An 18,773-nucleotide genomic window follows, 5' to 3' on the forward strand; every position below is an offset into this window, starting at 1 on the left:
TCTTCCCAAAGATCGGCATTGCAGCAACACTACCTGACCAGTATTTATTGGGGGACATTATACCTTCTCGTTAAGGAACAAAAGCCTTTCAGCTGCTTTTTGTTCTGAGCACTCTTTCACCCTCACATTAGCCTGTTTAAGGCTAAACTCCAAAAAGAAGGAAATAAGGTAAGAAACTCGTTGTGGAATGTGGGGTGAAATTCCATGCATGCATGACCTCTGGCAGTTACTCCGGCCATCGCCTATTCTTCTCTGGTGGCAGTTTTCTCAGTAAATCATGAAGTGTTGTATCTTTCACACTTAGCATTTCTTTGTGGCTATACCATACCTCATAAACCACTCTTTTAACAGAATTGTGGCTGCATTGTAAGTTTTTGATCCTTTGTGGGAAAAGCTTGTGTAAACTTTGTAAAGACATCACTCACAACCAAAACATTTTCACAGCCATCGGAAGACTGTTACAGAACTGTGAAATGAACAGCAAATACCTTCAACGGTCGAGATGCCAAGCATGCCTGAACCGGTGCACTGATCTTTTGCTGGGGCATTTTTGACAAAAGACATCTTTCACAGTTACTGATCCATATATCAACATCTCCGTAGAGACCGACCCAGAAACATTTGTCCTTTAACAGTTTGACAATCCGTTCTCTACCTTGATGACCTTATTATGGTGAACACTCTCAAGAACCTGATCCTTGAGACAAGAAGTGAGGAGCAACTGCCATACTTCTCCATAGCAAGGCTCTGACACTACCCTGTGGAAAAAGACCTTCTCACTTCCGTATGAAACTGCATTGTTTCAACAACCTTTTGACAGGCCCGCTCTCTCTTTTGGTTTTGGTTTAATTTTTCCATCCCAAAAGCTTTTGATCTCCTGAAGGGTGAGGTCATTTCTCTGAAACTCCACTTACTGATCTCTGGTAAAACCTTGTAATGTGGGAGTGTTGCCTTGTTTTTAATTCTGCCAGGCCCTAGTTCCATTGCACGTATTTGCCATACTCGGCAACTCTCAAGTGCTTTTGCAACAACATCCAAACTCTAGAGGTGACCCTCCCCTAAACATGTTACACAGAGCAATGCAATCATCCAGGTTAGAATCTGGATCTGTTTCAGGCTCCCCTGCAAACTCGTTTAGAGAGGGCATCTGTTGCTGCATTACTATACCCAGGGCGAAATTTGACCTCAATGTCGATTCAGTTAAGCCAACCCACCTCTGCTCTATTGCACCCAACTTAGCAGTTTCGAGGTGACATAATGGGTTAGTGTCAGTCAGCACAACAAACTTGGAACCCAGTGAGCAGCTTTTAAATTTCTTTGCAACAGCCCATTTTAGGGGCTATCATCACCGTAATTACGGACACTTTTTTCTGCTTGACGTAGCCTACAACTAGCATACGCAATGACCCTTCTGGTGTCTGCTTGCTGCTGAGTCAGTATAGCACCTAGTCCATGCAGACTCGCATCTGTCTCAACCTTGAAAGGTTGTGTGAATTTGGCAAAGCCCAAAAATGGGTGCAGAGGTAAGTTTTTCCTTCAATATTTCAAAAGCAGTGACGCATTCAGGAGTCCACAAATTTCTCACCTTCCCTAACTTTTTTTGTGACCTTGCTCCTGGTACCAAAATTGTGTGGCCTGGAAAAATGTTGATGCCTCACAGGACACAATAACTGGGGTTTTATGCAGCAGTTTATTGTTTTTAAAGAACAATCAACAATGGTGAGGTGAGCTATTTGTTTTGGATTTTTTTGTATGGCTTATGTGGTAACCTTGGGTTGTGTATCATAAGGGGGGACACTTGTATTGTTTGTGGGTTGGATATCATCAGTGGTCTGTTTATTTTACATCATGTGGGATACCCCCTCCCAGCCTTGCTTTAGTCGACTGCCAAGCTATTAATGTCCTGATTCATTTGAAAGTTCTGAATGGGGTGATGTCTGCCTTACATGTATCAATGTAGAAGTTATGTGATCGGGGTAAGGGGGGCCTTGCAGGATTAAGATGTTAAGCCACATTTTAACTTCAGACACCTTACACTGCGTTGGGGGCATTGAGGAATGACCCAAATGCAGAGATGAAGAAGCAGGAGGTTCCAAGTCAAACACAATCTTTAATTCTCGAAAACCAAAAAAAATCCACTGCCGAGCAGGAAAGCCAAACTAACAGACTGTAACTTGAGATACAAACAGGTAATCAAAGTGTATGGACCAGCACAGGACAAAGGCAAAGACAGGACTTAAAACACACGGAGCTGGCAAGACACAAGTGAGAGCGATCAGGAGAGATTGGGGTCAGCAAATAAAACTCCAAACACACATACAGGAAAACTTCAAAATAAAACAGGAAACAGAACTCAAAACATGACAGAACAAAAATAGAAACAAAGGCAAAGAAACCCAAACAGTGACAGGGATTTGTTGTGATTTTATGCCAACGTGATTTTTTCAGAAAGTTTTTGCGGTGCTAGTCCCAGCACTGTTGACAATCGGAAACACTAATCTTACCTCTTGTTGAGAACAGAGACTGCATTGAAAAAAATGTGGGTATTTTTTTTTTATCGAAACAGACAAATGTTGAAAAGTTCTTACTTGAGACTGATAAACCTCAAAACTATACAGCTGGACAATATTTAGTAGCAAAAGAGCTACTATGCACCAACTGTCTCACTTTTCAAAGCCAAATTTCTATGGGTGCCGTCACACCCGGCTCTGTCCATCTGTATATGCAGTCAATGGGTTGGGGTTGTGAGATGCTGTAAGCTAGCGGTTGAGTGTATTTTATTTGATTTTGATTTGAAATGGTTTATTTCAAGCAATGAAATAGGAATAATACACAAAATCCATGCAATCATCAGTTATACATTCGTACAATAAATAATCAAACTTTGGATAATTAGACATATTAATAAATACTGCTTGAGGGGCCAGTTTAGCTTGTGCTGGTTTGCTGCGCCTTCCGTCCGTGAAACCTGGGTTCGATTCCATGCTGCTCCCTATTCCCTTCTCTGCTGCTGTGCCAGCCCAAGCCCAGTTGGATTGAGAGGGATGTGTCCAGCATAAAACATTGCCAAGTTGACCATGCAACTCATCCTCAAGGGAGGGTTGTTTCACTGTGGCAACCCCTGATGGGAGAAGTGAAAGAAGAAGAAATATTGCTGGAAAAGGGAGTGGAAGGAAGCAAACTTATATAATCCCACCCCTGTTCTACCGTAACCATTTTATAACATGATTTATTTATTTATCATTAAACTTTTATCAGACAGAATTAAGAATCTTGAAATATCAATAAAGCACATGACAAAGATCTTCTTTCTCTTTCGGCTTTTCCCATCAGGGGTCGCCACAGCGAATCATCGTTTTCCACCTCACTCTATCATGAACATCTTCTACCCTAACGTTAGCCAACTTCATGTCCTCTGTTAAGACATCCATATACCTCCTCTTTGGCCGTCCTCTTGCCCTCCTGCCAGGCAGCTCCATCTCCAACATCCTTCTACCAATATATCCACTGTCCCTCCTCTGAACATGTCCAAACCATCTCAGTCTGGCTTCTCTGACTTTGTCGCTAACACAGGCAACATGAGCCGTCCCTCTGATGTACTCGTTCCTTATCCTGTCTAACCTGGTCACTCCTAAGGAGAACCTCAACATCTTCATCTCCGCTACCTCCATCTCAGCCTCTTGTCTCTGTCTCACTGCTACCGTCTCTAACCCATAGAGCAGAGCTGGTCTCACCACTGTCTTGTACACCTTTCCTTTGAGTCTTGCTGGCACTCTTCTGTCACACAACACTCCCTGACACTTTCCTCCACCCGCTCCAACCTGCCTGCACTCGCCTCTTCACCTCTTTTCCACACTCCCCATCACAATGAACTGTTGACCCCTAGTACTTAAACTCCTGCACCTTCTTCACCTCAGCCCCCTGTAACCTAATGCTTCTACCTTGATCCCTCTCGTTCAGACACATGTATTCTGTCTTACTACGACTGACCTTCATACCTCTTCTTTCCAGAGCAAACCTCCACCTCTCTAGCTGTTCCTCCACTTGCTCTCTACTCTCACTGCAAATTACAATGTCATCCGCAAACATCATTGTCCAGGGAGATTCCTGTCTTACCTCGTCTGTCAGCCTGTCCATCAGCATAGCAAACAAAAAGGGACTCAAAGCTGATCCTTGGTGTAGTCCCATGACAAGACAAAATGAATTACTTAAATTATTTTGTAAAAAATAACTTTCAGAAATAAACATGGCAATGAAGTATCCAAAATATATGAAGATTATGTTACTTATAAAAGTCATTGATATGATTAAAAAACAATACTATATCAGTAAAATAGACATAACACTGTTTCAGGAATTTTCATATAAAAAATTTGATAAAGTATCAAAAGTTAAAAATATGTGCAGAATTATGCTACATAAGGAAAAATCAAAAATCAATTTATCAATTTTTTTGCAGCAAGTGAAGTAATATCATTAAAAGTCAATCAATTTAGCCATTTTCAAAAATTGATTAATCATTAGTTTTATTATTTTTTTGTATTTTTATTTACACAAATGGATGATGGCAAATGGGACGGGCTCACTCCACTCCAGCAGCTCCGGCCAGAAGTCAGAGGTCAATTCCAAATGAACTCCAGCCGCTCTGCAAAAACTATGGTCTAGAAAACGATATCCTTTTTTTTTATTTTGGCTAAAAATGGCATAAGCATAACAAAAGGACCAATTGGAACACTTTTACAATAGTTTAAAAGATGACTGGATTGTGAGTTTTAAATAGTCCGTTTTAAGTAGAACCAATTTAAATCAACAGAAATTGTGTTTGTTTAGCTTTTTTGTGTTAGTCACATTTTGTTTGCTCAAGTCCTAAGTTCTGCAGAAAAGTATACCAACTGAACAACCCTGCTTTATTTTTATTTTTTTTTACCACACAAACAGTTGCAGAGTTTTTATCCAGAAGGACTAAATGAAGACTTTACGCTTTGTTTGAGTGCGTGGGCGGATGCACAGTGTGGGAAGCTGCACCTGCAGCATGCGGTTTACGTGACTGATGATGTCTGTGGTTGAAACATTCAAGCTTCACCTCACCACTCATGAACCTCACTTGCAGTTTGCAGTGATTTAGTTCTTTTCAACCATTCCAACCACTTGTAATCCATTTTTTCCCTTTCGGGGGAAAAAACAGAGCCTATCCCAGCCCCTTGCGGGCAAAGCCAGGGGACATCCTGGACAGGTGATCACACACACTCAAAATTTAGATCAACCTATGGACGGTCCACATTCTGGCCTTCTTGCTGTGAGGCAAGAGCGCTAACCACTGCGCCACCGTGCAGCCCTTCTTTTCAACCATTTACCTTTTCCCACAGATCTACTTGCATTTGTAAAAACACAAACATCTGAGGTTGGATTCTATTTAATATACGGCCGTTCTCTTTCTTTTTGTTTTACTTGATATCTAAAACTGAGTTAAAAGTTTTTTTTCCTGAAACAGCTGCAGACAACTCCTCCACATTTACCCTCAAATCTGAACCTCAGCAGTCTCTAAAGCTGCTAACGGATGTGCAACCTGTTGTCCAGGAGACACTACACAGAGTTTGTGCTGTTTTTGGTTTTGTGTGCATAAATGACAGACCAAGATGGGGGTTGGGGTCGACTAAACTGAATATCCCAACTGCTAATATATGCGGCCCTATTGTAGTGAATCGGTGCAGCGCGGATGAATGGGGGTAAGGAGGGGCTTTAGAAAAAGGGGTCTTCTGCCTCGTGGTGTGAAACCCTCAAAACTCACATCTACATTACATCTACTCTTCCATCTGAGTGCAACAAAAGTGCTTCTCCCTTTGGCCTTTTATATCTTAATTTTCCCACTTCAACAGCAGTTGAGAAAAAAAATCCAAGGACAGACTTTTATGAAGACTCAATATTTTCTTGGCTGACAATCCTGAATGTAGTGACGGAAGGCTCGTCTGCTGACAGGTTGTGGTGAAAGTCACATGAACTTTGGTTTGTAATGCAGCTGCACTGTTTGCTCTCCATCTGAAGATTGAGGTGTAACCAGAATGAAGTGAGGTAAGAATGTACTCAAATCTTTATTTGTAACAAAATATTAGCAACAAATTCAACTATGCGTGTTCAGAATTAGGATGTTTCATTAAATTGAAGGTCAAAAGCCGCTCACGGTGCATGTTTTTGCAACAGGAAGCAGAAAATGATAGGAAACAACCAAAAGTGGGTGTAAATCCAAGTTGCACTTTTTTAAATAATTATATGACAGCAATAGTGTAATAGGAGGCTAAATGTTGGATGCAAACAGAAATAAATGGAAGACAGTCTGTGAAATCTTTCAGCATAAAAAGCCCCTCACTTTGTTTTATTCCTTTGTAAAAGCAGACAGTGTGAGAACTAACCCAAGCTATTGTGCTTGAATAAAGATGCCGTAGAACAAAAGGGGCCTCTGTACAGCCAAGAATGAGAAAGGTCCAAGTGGAGGAATTGGGGGTGGTGGGGAGGAGTGGGCGATGACAGACAATCACACAAGCGTGATCAACTTAAGACAAAACATGCCTGAACAATAGAGGTCATGTTTGGCAGATTTAACAAGCAGAGCGTCATTTTTGGTACAGCCCTTTAGCCCATGTGAACTCCTCACCTGTAAGCAGCTTCAACTGTTTGTGAACTTGTTCTGCAGCTGACAGCATCTTTGCTTCTGTGCAGTGCTCATCTTCTCTGCAGTCCATAATGACACAAGGAAGACGGATCAGGGCAGGAAGTGGGAAACAGGTGCTGTGGTTTATTTTTGCTTACCTTCCACTCCTGGCTTTACCAAGCGAGGGCTTCCTCCCCAACTTCTGGTCCAGAGTGTTGACCCTTTCCTGGGACTCATACACGCATCAGTACATGACAGAGCAGGCTATCCTGACGGTGACCCAGGAGGTTCTGAGAGACACTTCAGACCAGCACAGAGCACTTGCAGAGGATGAGGTGAGCTTGTGTTTTCTGTGAATGTTTACAGAACTTTTTTTTCTGAAGACTGAGGCTCTTGACCATGCAGGTCAGACTAGGCCGTGCCTTCTGGAGAGCCGTTGGGGAGGTCGTCAGCTCCAACGCAGACACAGACTTCATGATTTCCACCAAGTCTGATCCAGTGTACCACTTTGACTCAGAGCGTATCAAAGACGGTATATTGATGCTACGACAGTTATGGACGCAGACCGTGCTGTCAGTAAGAGCCAAAGAGTACCAGAGCGCCCGTTCCAGCTTGGGTCAGCTATTCCACTCCCTCCAGGTTTGCACAAATTAAGATTTATTGTTGAGAAAAAAATAGAGTTTGCAGGTCTTAGCTTTGAACAGTTCCATTTATCAACAGCATTTTCAAATCTTTGAGTATTGTTAATTTTCTAAACACCTTTTTCAGGATTTTTACAGCCACAGTAATTGGGTGGAGATGGGTCAAAAATCCATCTATCTCCACCTGATGCAGCCCGAGGAGCCTGCCACGCCTGTTGCTCCAGGTGATTCACTCTTTTGATAGATGTAAGAGCCCGGGTTGAGCAGCCATGGGCTGTTACAGAAGTTTGAAGCACAACGTCAGTCCTCGTCTTTCACATCTGCAGAAGACAAGCCTACCTGCTCGGACTGCTTCACCGCCACGTGCCGAAACAACCTCCTGCCAGCTCTGACACACACTCAGCTCCTCACCACTGGATATCCAAGCAGCTCCACCTCTAAACCTCATGGTACAACTTCAGCCTTCTGCAATCATGTGTAATAAAGTCCAGCGACTTCACCTAGGTTGTTTAAAGAATGTTATTTGTCAATTAGGCAAATGCAGTCATGGAGGAATCCTGGACAAGAACACGGTCCTGAGAGCCAAAGGGGGAATTAATAAGGACAGCACCTCACCAGTTTTCTCCCCTCATCATTATCTTCACAAAGAAGCTGCTACATTAGCTACTGAAGCCACTCAGGCTGTTCTGAGAGATCTCAAAGACACTGTGGGAGATGAATCCCTCCTTAGGTGAGTTCTATCCGCTATTTCAACTGTAAACGGAAAGCTTTCAGTAGATCATGGCACACATAAGACGTTTTTTCCAAACATCCTTGGACAGGCTCTTCAGCGTGAAGCAGAAGCCTGCATTGGTGTTTGTCTTGGACACCACCGGCAGCATGTTTGAGGAGATCACCGCCGCCCGCCTCAGAGCTCACTCCATCATCCAGAGCAGAACCAGCAGCGCCGACCAGACCAGCACCTTTGTGCTTGTGCCCTTCCATGACCCAGGTACCAACTCCAGGAGCCGACACATCCTCATCCGCCTACTTTCCAAAGCCTCGTCTGAAAACAATAAGCAAATTTATATTAAAACATTGTCAAAACTATAAAGACTATATAAATCGGGAAGGTCCATATTTGAGTAAAAACGTGTCAAATCACTGCAAAAGTATCTAAAGAAATATCCTATATGTTTTTCCCTGAATTTTTGTAGGTATCTGGTACATGAAATGTTTTTGTTGGAAGCAAACAAGTCTCTTGATTTATAAGGCAAAAACAGAAGAAAAAAAGTCTCTTGATAACCACATGCTTTTGAAAGCTGTACATGTTTCAGCAATTTGAGCGTTTAAAGTACTTTTATGTTTTACTCTTACCGGGACCACTTTCCTGTTTTCCACCAAAAGGCTCAGACTGTTGCAAATAAATATTCTCTAATTCTATGTCAACGACACCCAACAACTTTTGAAGGTGACACAAAATAAGCAAAGATCAACATAATAATTAAAATACAGAAAAACATACGTTCCATTTTAACTCTTTCATCTCTGAGAAGCACCCTTTTGCAGCTGATATCAGTTGTACTGATAGAGAGCAGAGTTTTTGTCTCAATACTGACAGATTTCTTTGTTGTTGTTTTTTTAACTTGTCCTGCCCAACAGCTGGGCAAACAGATGAGAGCTGAAGGTCTCTTGTGTTGGACATATTTTACTTTAACAACAGGGGTTATGAATCTTCTGACAAACCAGAGGTATGTCTGAATAAACCCCTTTTGTAATCGAGGCCAAACTTTATTCATTTTAATCGTATTTGAAAATCTTTGGTGTTGGACCGGACGGAAAAGGAAAGAAGGGAAGAAGAGAGAGGGATGTTAGAGAGGGGGGATAGGAGGGTGATTATAGGAGGGGGAGGATAAAACCATGAAGCAGCATAAAGCAACAAGCAACTGGATGTTCATCATTACGGTAAGGTTTAGATGTAATACAAATCTAGAAGGGGCGGGGCCTGTCCACACACACTTAAATGTTTTAAACACAACTGCTAGCTGCAAAAATGTCCACATGTCAACATGTACACGATACAGATAGTGTTCACACACGCATACTTATGCCTTCAAACTAACTAGTGTGAAATATTTCATTCAATCACGCAAGATATTAGTGCAAAGGTAAGCTAACACCTGTGCTCAATTGAGTGTTTATGTTCTTCTAAAATGGATGGTGGAATGTGAAAAGAAGGAGGGAGAGTGCCCAGCCAACCTCACACCAAGACCCCCGCCGCAGCAGGAGTGGAAGCTAGAATCCCCCAACGCCACACGGCAGCAGGCAGAGAACAACCGCCCCCCGGGGCGATCACATCCGCCACCCAGAGCCAGAGAGCAGGGAGCGATGAGGGGAAAGAGAGTGCTGCCCCAGCCCAACCAGGAGAGCAGCCCCACCGCTGCGCCAGGAGGGCCCAACGCCGGGCCCCACCCGAGAAGAGTGCCCGCAGCCCCAGACGAGCACCTCATCACCACCCAGGAGTTCTGGGCATCCCCCCGCCCCAACCCCAGGTACGAGCCAGGACCTCCCCCAGGGAGACCCGCTCCGCGCTCCAGGCAGCCACCCACCCGGCCCATGGTTGGTCCAGAAAGGAGCAAAGCTGGGGCTAGCCGCCCCCGCCCAGGAGGAGGCACCCCGGGGAAAATGGGGGCCCACGAGGGGTGTTGTAAACATGGCCCGACCAAGCTCGGCCACAGATGGAAATTTGGCGAGGCCCAGCACCCGGGGGCAAGGACCAGAACCCACTCCACGGGGACACAGACACCCCTAGTTCAGGTGTGATGTAATCCCCGGCTTCTGGACTTGGCAGATAGCTCAGGGATCCCTCTCCCTGCGTAGAGAGAGGGCCGCCGGGCCTAGGAAACCAGCACCCAGGGGACATGGCCGCCGTTGCCAAGGGTCCTGTTCCCCCTACCAGTGATGGGGTAGGGGACAGATGGACCTAGGTCCCACCTTCCTTGCGAAATGTGTGTGTGGGTTTTTGTGAGGTTGTGTGTGTGCATGTGTTTGTGTTTATGTTGGAATGTATATTTTGAGGGGTGAAGGGTGTGTGTACTAAGTGTACTAAGGGGGTGCAGTTAAAATTGGCGGGCAGGGCACTGAGGGGACATCTCCTGATTATTCACAGTGATGTCCCCTCACCCTCCCCACCAAGGGGCCCTAAATGTCTGAAGTGCAGTTAAAATTGGCGGGATGGGTGCTAGGAGGAAGTCTGCAGCTGGTGGTCAAACAGCCCCCCCCGAGAAGCACCTTTAGAAAAGGCAACAACATTTGTGATTTGACATTTGACTCACTTTGACAAAAATATGATCTCACTTGGATTCTTTATGAAATTCTAAATTTCTGCAGACACAAATTGAATGACTCATGATACTTTACATTGGACATGAGAACAACAATGCAGAAAAGGTGCAGTAAAATGGGATCTTCAATTTTCCCTTGGCTAAAGATTATTTTAAATGAATTAACTTTTCTATCCGCCTAGTAGGAAAGTAGTTTTTTTTTTTTTTGGGGGGGGATTCGTAAATTATTGTATTATGATTTATACAATTGTTTTAATGAAATTAGCTTTTCAGTGTAAAATTGATTCTAAAAAAATTGCATTCTCTCTTTTGTGTACGGACATTCTCATACTTTAAAACTGGTGGATTTACTATCTTTTTACACTGTGAATATGTGTTAAACTACATACACACCACCAAATGTGCATTCTTGAATTTTAGCCATGGTCTTCACAGCAGGGAAGGGCTTTTTCTTCTCCTTTTGCTACTGTTTACTACACATGTTCACCACCTACAGCAGGAAGGAAGAGGTTCAGTGCGAAATGTGGAAGTGGAGCAAATCTCATGAATCTTGCTCCAGGTTTTTTCTTTCACAGTTCTCTTCAGATATCTGAAAAAACCTACTGTCATGTAATTCCTCACACAGTAAATTAATATAAACACAAACCACTATTATATTTCCCACAATTTTCAAACTGTTGGCACTTCTGTGAGTCCAAAGCGATGCTTCGGACCATGCGTCACCACCAAATCCAATTAAGTCTCAAAATTCAATTTGCTTTAACTTTCAATCTGCAATCAATAACCACACGGTTCAATCGTAGAGCCCGAAAATAGTTCTAAAAACTTGTGTAGCATCGCGTGAATACAAAAGTTTTGAATGCATAAGCCTGAAATGTGGATTTACGTGTTCACAAAGGCTTTTCATTGGATGTGGCTACTTGAACGCCGAGGACAATGTCAACATAACTTCATACAATCTAATAACCATTGGAACGTTTACTGCATTTGTACTAAGAACACTTTTTTCCACTGGACGTTCATAGCAAAATCCTTAAAATTCCAATGTCATCATTTAAATTTGATCATTTTTATTTTAAACGTATATTCATAAATATAATTTCCTTGTTATGCAAGGATTTGTTTGTATATAATTGGAGTAATTCCTCCTTCTGTGATGGACCCTGCAGATGTGGGACCAGTGTATGAAGAAGAAGACCCAAATACTTTCATGCAGCACTTGGAGAACCTGATAGCTCTGGGAGGAGGAGATGAACCTGAAATGTGCTTTTCAGCCATTCTGGTAAAAGAAAAAAAGATAATGTTATATATGGTGTGGTGTGTCCATGTGTTTGTATGTGTGGCTATGTGCTGTAGAGAGGTCAAAAACAACAGGTAGTACTGTATATGTTATATACCTACAGAAAATTAACCGTTTAGTAAATAACAAAAACAAAAGGCAATTATTTAGAATATAATTTCTTATTAATAAAATGAGCTGTTTTTCGTATGAAAACATTGCCCACGGGTAAACTGGACGCTGATCGACAGAAACAGAGAATTGAATCCTTAAATTAAAGCATGGTGCTTCATGCACATCCTAATTGTGACCAAAGAAATTCATGCCAAAACATTGGGTAATTTTAAATGTTGACCATCCATCTGCCCAGCCCAGTTGTTCTTTTTAGTGGCAGCTCTTTTGCCACTGCAGCTGCATGAGGCCAGGTCACCTTTAAGGCCTCTATTTGCCTGTTTTGGGAAAGAGTCGCAGTATTTGCCTTAGCCTGTCATGTCTAAAGGAGGTCTTTTACTGCCTGTTTTTATAGGCTTGATTTAATAAGATGGCTGCTAATGATCACATAGTTAGAAGCGTAAATGTCAGCTTTAAATCATTTCAGCACTTTCTGCAGTGTTTAAAGTATTTTTATGTTCTACTCTTAGCGGGATTACTTTCCCGTTCTTCACCAATAGACTCAAACTGTTGCAAAGAAATATTCTCTATTATTCTATTCATATATTCTATGTTAACACCCAACAACTAAATACATAGTTTATACTTGTTTTCTAGACACAGTCCTCAGTGTTGCTTAGTGATGTGGAACAGGTTTTGGGGCATGTTTTCAAGTGTATACATGTCAATATCTAGCAGGCAGATGATGAGATCCAGAGTGTCTGGCGCTGACCCACAGTCCTCCTCAGAGTTACCCCCTCACTGACCACTTTTAAAACCAGTCCGTTGGGAACGGACACAAAATAATGTATTTGTTCGCACAAATTACTTATTTCGAGGGAACAAAATAATATTTCCTGGGAACAGAATACTATCTCTGGGGAACAAGATGTTTCATTTGTGGGAACACGATATATTTTATATTTTCCATGTCAGGATACGGGCTCCGTAAGTCAAAGAATCGCATGATCAATAGTTATCAGTACATTAGTTGCTTCGGAGCCTGGGCTGAGCCATGTTTGCCTCATCTTCTTGCTGCAACCACAGGAGGGGTCAGTACAGAGTTAATGTATTTGACCAGTTCCTTATTTAACTGTTATCAGCTGCACTTCAGACTTTATCTTGTTTTCGGTTGGGGAGCTTCTCCTTTTTCGAATGGCTCGTTGAAAGAAAGCAGAACTTCAAGCACATTAGGTCAAACTCAATACAGAACTCAAACAAATTTAATCACAGTTTTATTCAGCAGTTCAAATGATAATAAAAAAGTTTATAGAGTTTATACATTTCTTCAACAGGTGTCTTTCGAACCATGAACCACCATGAGACCGGGCATGATCATGACAAACCCCAAGAGCACAACCCCCTGAAAAGGTCGCAGTCACTTATTGGACTGTTGGGCTGGTCTTTTTTGTTTCTTGTTTGTTTTTTGTTGTGGTCTCAAAAATTTTCCTTTTTTGTGGGTGTTTTTAATCAACATTCACAGACTTCCTCACTTGTTCTTCACAATTTTCCGGTTTGGATGAAGTAAATACAATGGGCTATCTTTCTTAGTGAGACATTATTTATGTTCAGATTGCTGCCCTGTCACAGAACCGAAAATTATACTATATGAGGGGCGGCAGTAGCTCAGGTGGTTGAGCAGGTCATCCAATGACCGGTTCGATCCCCGCCCCCCCCAGCCATCCGCTGTTGTGTCCTTCGGCAAGACACTTCCTGTCTCCAGTGTGGCTCCACTGGTGTGTGAATGTGTGTGAATAATCCCGGTGATGGTCAGAGGAACCATAGGCACAAACTGGCAGCCACGCCTCTGTCAGTCTGCCCCAGGGCAGCTGTGGCTACATCAGTAGTTACCATCACCAGGTATGAATGAGGAGTGAATGAATAATGGACACACTGTAAGCAGTTTAAGCAACAAGAAAAAGCGCAGATAAATCTAGTCCATTGTTATTATTGTGTTCTGTCTTACCAGAGAGAAACTTGACTTTAACTCTTTATGTTTACTTCTAACCCTGTTAACATTTCTCAAACGTTATTTTACATGTACAGTTTCTAACGGATCCACACAGTCATTTAAATCAGAATTCTGCAGCAGTTTAAATTTTACACTACATGTTCTGTATGGTTTTGGATAGTCCAGCGCCCTCTGCAGGGAAAAACTTTTTAAAATATGCACAATTAAATCCCAGTAGCTGCTAACAACCTGTTTTTTTTTCTTCCTGTAGCTGGCGCTGACCCACAGTCCTCCTCTGTCAGACATCTTTGTGTTCACCGACGCCTCGCCTAAAGACGCTCACTTGTTTGATGCAGTTAAAGCTCTCGCTCTGAAGAAGCAGAGCAAGGTAACCGTGGAGACAAAGCCACTGTGTAATCACTAAGATGAAACTGAAGTAGTGAAATGTTTAGATAACCTTTTTATGCACATTTGATATCTGCTGTTAGATATTCTTTGCTGTTAATTAGAGTTTTCTGTCAGAAGGTCCTCCGTCATGGAGGAAACAGTATTAAACTAAACTTTTACCCTATTTTCAACACTATAGGGTGCACCGAATGTAAGGCTCATCAACGAATGGTTTATTTTTGAACTTATCTCACAACTACGGAGAGCAAATTATGAGGCACATTAATTAACCGTGTTCACAGTAAAGCTAGAACTTGTGACACGCTACACCAGGGGTCTCTAACCCTGTTCTTTGTGAGCCACTGCCCCGCTTATATTGCAGCTAAACTTGATTCAGTAATTACAGACGTGTCCAATCAATCAGACACTGGGCGCCTGATCTACCTGCGCGACATGTTAGTTGCATTAGAGCAGGGGTGTCAAATTAATTTTCATCGAGGGCCACATCTGCATAGCGGCTGTCCTCAAAGGGCCAGATATAACTTATATATGTAACTAAACGTAATGAAAAAACAAATGCAACTACTCCTTAATGTTAAATAACTCATTATTTATTGTAAATGTTTATAGTGACAATTACAGTTGCATAGAAAACACATGTTTGCTTGTTACTCTAGCATAAATCCTTTTACATTTGATTCTGTCAGGTTAGGTTATATGGACAGTGTTAAAGTCCTGATGTATAGTTGTCCAATCATATTTCAAGTCCGATTCCCCTTAGATACAGAATACATTCACAATAACGCCCAACCTTAATTGCAAATAAAAAAAAAACAGATACCCACCGCTAGAACGAATAATTCTGTAACTATGCTAACTTCCAACCATATCATTAAAAGAAAAAAAAAACAGTCCAACGTTCACTGCGTTAGCATATTTACAAAAACACCTAACCTTGTTTGCAATTCATAGAAAAACTAATATTTTGACAGAGCAGCATGTAACTCTCAAAATCCCTTCAACATCAGCATGAATCCATAGATAAAGACGCTCTGGTTTATGAAAAAGCAGGAATCATAATAGCAAGGATCTTCTGTGCCCCACCCTGCTTACCTGCATCAGGTGTGTTCACATGATTAAAGCTGCAGCAGCAGAGATGACTGAAACTGAGGTTTTGGTATCCAACTTTTAAATGAAAAACACATTTTTAGTTGTTTTAGGATTCACAGCTTTTTTTTCACACAAGCTTTACTGTGGAGACCAAATGTTAAGTTAAAAGCACTGAGGTCCTATTCGGTGCTTTTTCTCAGATCAGGCTGGTCTTTTTCTCATTTCCCATTCCCACAGATTACATTTCTGCTCACTGAAGATCCATACTACACACCAGGAAGAAAGAGGAGGAAGAGGAGGAGTAAGGAGCTTCTTCCCTCTGATCGTTTTTCCCTGTACTCCTCCCTGTCCTCACTCTCCGGAGGACTGACTGTATTCACCACTGACTTTGACATCCAAGGCGTTTCTGCCATAGTGGAGGACCACACAGCTGCTGACAAGGTACATTTGCAAACGTTTCTGTTGAAAACCAGTAATTCTCATGCAATAACAGCTGCATTTGTTGTTTAAAATATTAAAGAATACTCTGTAAAGATGTGCCTTCAGCAGCATCTGATGATGAAATCACAACATGTGATATTGTAGGTTTTTTTTGTAGTCTTTTAGTTTAAAAAAGAGATAAAAGTTTTGAATAATCTATTGAATGAATCAAAATCTCCACTAAACACATAATGAAAGTGTTGCATTTTTAAAAGACGTTCAAGTAAAAGCAGGTTTTTACAGGTGACCCTCCTCCATGTGGAAGCTGATCCAGAGCTGACCTCTGATTACTCCTTCAGAGTTGACAGCTCAGTCAAGAAGGTCATCCTGCATATCACTGGTACTTTGGTTGAGTGCATCCTCACCAGCCCATCAGGTAAGGTTTGTAGAGATTCTGCAAAAACAAACCTTTAAAAAATGGCATTAAAACTAAATGTCTGCATGTGTTTCAACTTTTGGCAGATCAAAGTCAGTCTCTTCTGAGTGGGAAAGGCCCTCTAGCAGAGCTGGAGCACTCCCAGGGTCTGTATCGCATCAGCCTGCTGCTGCCTGTACAGTCTGGTCAATGGAAACTCAGAGCCATGAGTGACGGACACGTCACTTTTAATGTGATAGGTAACGCCAGAAACAGACATTTTGTTAAATGGATTGTTTAAAAGATTTTGAGTTCTTTTGGTTTGAAATAAAATTGGATCTAAAAAAGCTGTCTTATCTTCAGGTGACAGCACTGTGGATTTCCTGTATTACTTTGCTACTTTAGCCAATGAAACACATCCAGGCCTTGCAAGAGTGGAGGGGAGTCCTATAGCAGGTGAAAGGTCTTTATTTATTCTAGAGCAGCTGTCAAATAGAAGTCACATTCACATATCTGAGCTGTCTCTGCACAGGCCTCCCTGCCTATCTGGTGATGTATGCCACAAGCCTGGATTCAGACACAGAGGTGTCGTTCAGCCATGGAACGCTGTTGGGGGCTAAAGGAGAGAGCCTTCAGCAGGTGAAGCTGGACACCTCCTCCTCTTCATCATACCAGGCATGGAAGGAAGTTGTGGGCCTGGTGGAGTCGGTGCCCGCAGTTCCCTTCTGTGTTCAACTTTCAGGCCAAGACAGCAGAGGAAACAAGCTGGACAGGGTTTCCACGGAGATGATTCACCCCACCCACGTTGAGATACAGGTAACTGTCAGACACAAGAGCATTTTTATACACAATCATTAGCTTTTGTAGAGTTTTACTTGCACTTAAAAAAAAAAATCAATTTGAGCAGCAAAGAAACTCTACTCCCTTGAGGTGTCTTGTCTAACAATGCACCAAAATTAAATATGAAAAACTCTAAATATCCATATAATTTATTATAATTTGAAATCTTGTCTTGACGACATGTTAAGCAGTTAACCTTTGCATAAAAAAGTGATAACATTTTGCAAATTGTCAGGCCAACAGAAAAAAGATGGAAACAGATCTTCAACTGAGTGAAAATGGGCTTCATGTATAAAAAATAGTTTCATAAATAGTTTTACAAAATTAATTATAAACCGAGATTAAAATATGATATCTGTCCCTTTAACATGTTTACCTTAAATCTTAGAGAAGCGTTGAGAACCTCTGTGTGTCTGTCTCTGCTCAGGTGTTGTCAGTGCCCCCCCTCGTACCAGGTCACGTCAGCACAGTGGGCTTTCAAATCCTGAACCACGGACCAGCTCGACTCTTTGATTTGACTGCTGATGATGACTGTGACTACCTTCAGATGAAAGGACCACAAAGGTGAAGAAAGACGAGCCATCGGCTCTTTAGTATTTTTGCTGAAATTTAAAGGCAGCACTCCGTTTTATTTTGATCTATTTGTACTGTTATCAGATCGTCTGGTTTACACTTTTGTTCTTCAGGTTTCCTGTTGCAGAACAAGGCTTGTATCGCAGCGAAGTGAACCTCCTCACTCCAGCCACAGCTCTAGCAGGAGCAACTGTCACGCTCACACTCACTGTGCACGATCTGGATTCACCCGACTCTAACTTCGCTGTGACCTACCTGACTGTGGTCCCTCTAGTAAGCAATAGCACAGTTTGAGCGCTTTGCCTAATCAATCTGTTACTGACATGTTTGAAATAAAAAAAATATCCTCACTTTGCAGCACCCCGACACGTCGCCCCCATCGTGCTCTGTTGCCCGAGTGCAGTCGGACTGCCCTTCTGTCTGCAATCAGTCCAGCTGGAGTGTGTCGCTGGTGGTGTCAGATAATGGTCGCTCTGGCCTAGCTGCCCTCCAGCTGCAGAAGGGTGACGGCATTTTCACTTTGTTTCACCGCGCCCCGTTCCTTGAGGACATCTCAGATGAATCCGGGAACAAGCAGAAACAAACACACAAGGACAACAAGGCCAGCGAGGACCATCGTCATCACCACCATCATCATCACAGCGACCACAAAACCAGATTAAAGGCCGGAGAGCCGCCATTGAACATGTCTGCATGGGCACACAGCTCGTCTCAGCCGCTGTGGGCGGAGTACACATCCAGCTGCTGCTCTGGTCAGGCGGAGGTGCTGGTGTGGGACAGAGCTGGAAACACCAAACGCTGCCGTCTAACATCTGTGGAGCAAAAGAGAACAGACAGAAGCTCAGAAACCAGCGGAACTGCAGCATCAACGTTCACCGGGGCTTTTTCTCTCATTTCCGGCCTCCTGTGGTTTCTGTTGGCCTGATTCAGGCTTCCATGCTTTGCTTCGCAGCAGTTACTTATTTAATCAGAAAAATTCCTGTTTTAGAGGAACTGCTCACCTAAAAATAAATTTCTTTCAAAGATTTTGCGTGAGCA

The 18,773-nt window shown here is 42.5% G+C and overlaps 1 protein-coding gene across 1 annotated transcript; it reads left to right on the top strand.

Moving 5' to 3' along the window:
• The first annotated feature begins 5,747 nt into the window (after positions 1-5,747).
• On the top strand, positions 5,748-18,760 carry LOC101175422 (von Willebrand factor A domain-containing protein 7). Its single transcript, XM_004075921.4, has 17 exons — positions 5,748-6,069; positions 6,715-6,981; positions 7,052-7,285; positions 7,415-7,511; positions 7,614-7,736; positions 7,822-8,017; positions 8,109-8,278; positions 11,780-11,892; positions 14,262-14,378; positions 15,725-15,928; positions 16,211-16,343; positions 16,430-16,582; positions 16,686-16,778; positions 16,855-17,138; positions 17,590-17,726; positions 17,849-18,008; positions 18,094-18,760. Exons 2-17 carry the CDS (start codon positions 6,739-6,741, stop codon positions 18,658-18,660), a joined length of 3,024 nt encoding a protein of 1,007 aa, XP_004075969.1. The 5' UTR covers positions 5,748-6,069; positions 6,715-6,738; the 3' UTR covers positions 18,661-18,760.
• The last annotated feature ends 13 nt before the right edge of the window (positions 18,761-18,773 follow it).

Source organism: Oryzias latipes, chromosome 13, assembly GCF_002234675.1.
Source record: "Oryzias latipes chromosome 13, ASM223467v1".
Lineage (NCBI taxonomy): Eukaryota > Metazoa > Chordata > Actinopteri > Beloniformes > Adrianichthyidae > Oryzias > Oryzias latipes.

What these genes read in the sequence shown, in the direction of transcription:
- LOC101175422 (XM_004075921.4), top strand. Translation starts at nt 6,739, where the DNA reads ATGACACAAGGAAGACGGATCAGGGCAGGAAGTGGGAAACAGGTGCTG. An exon ending in TGTGCTTTTCAGCCATTCTG is followed by an intron (nt 11,893 to 14,261) that starts GTAAAAGAAAAA and finishes TTCTTCCTGTAG; the next exon opens with CTGGCGCTGACCCACAGTCC. An exon ending in CTCTGAAGAAGCAGAGCAAG is followed by an intron (nt 14,379 to 15,724) that starts GTAACCGTGGAG and finishes CCATTCCCACAG; the next exon opens with ATTACATTTCTGCTCACTGA.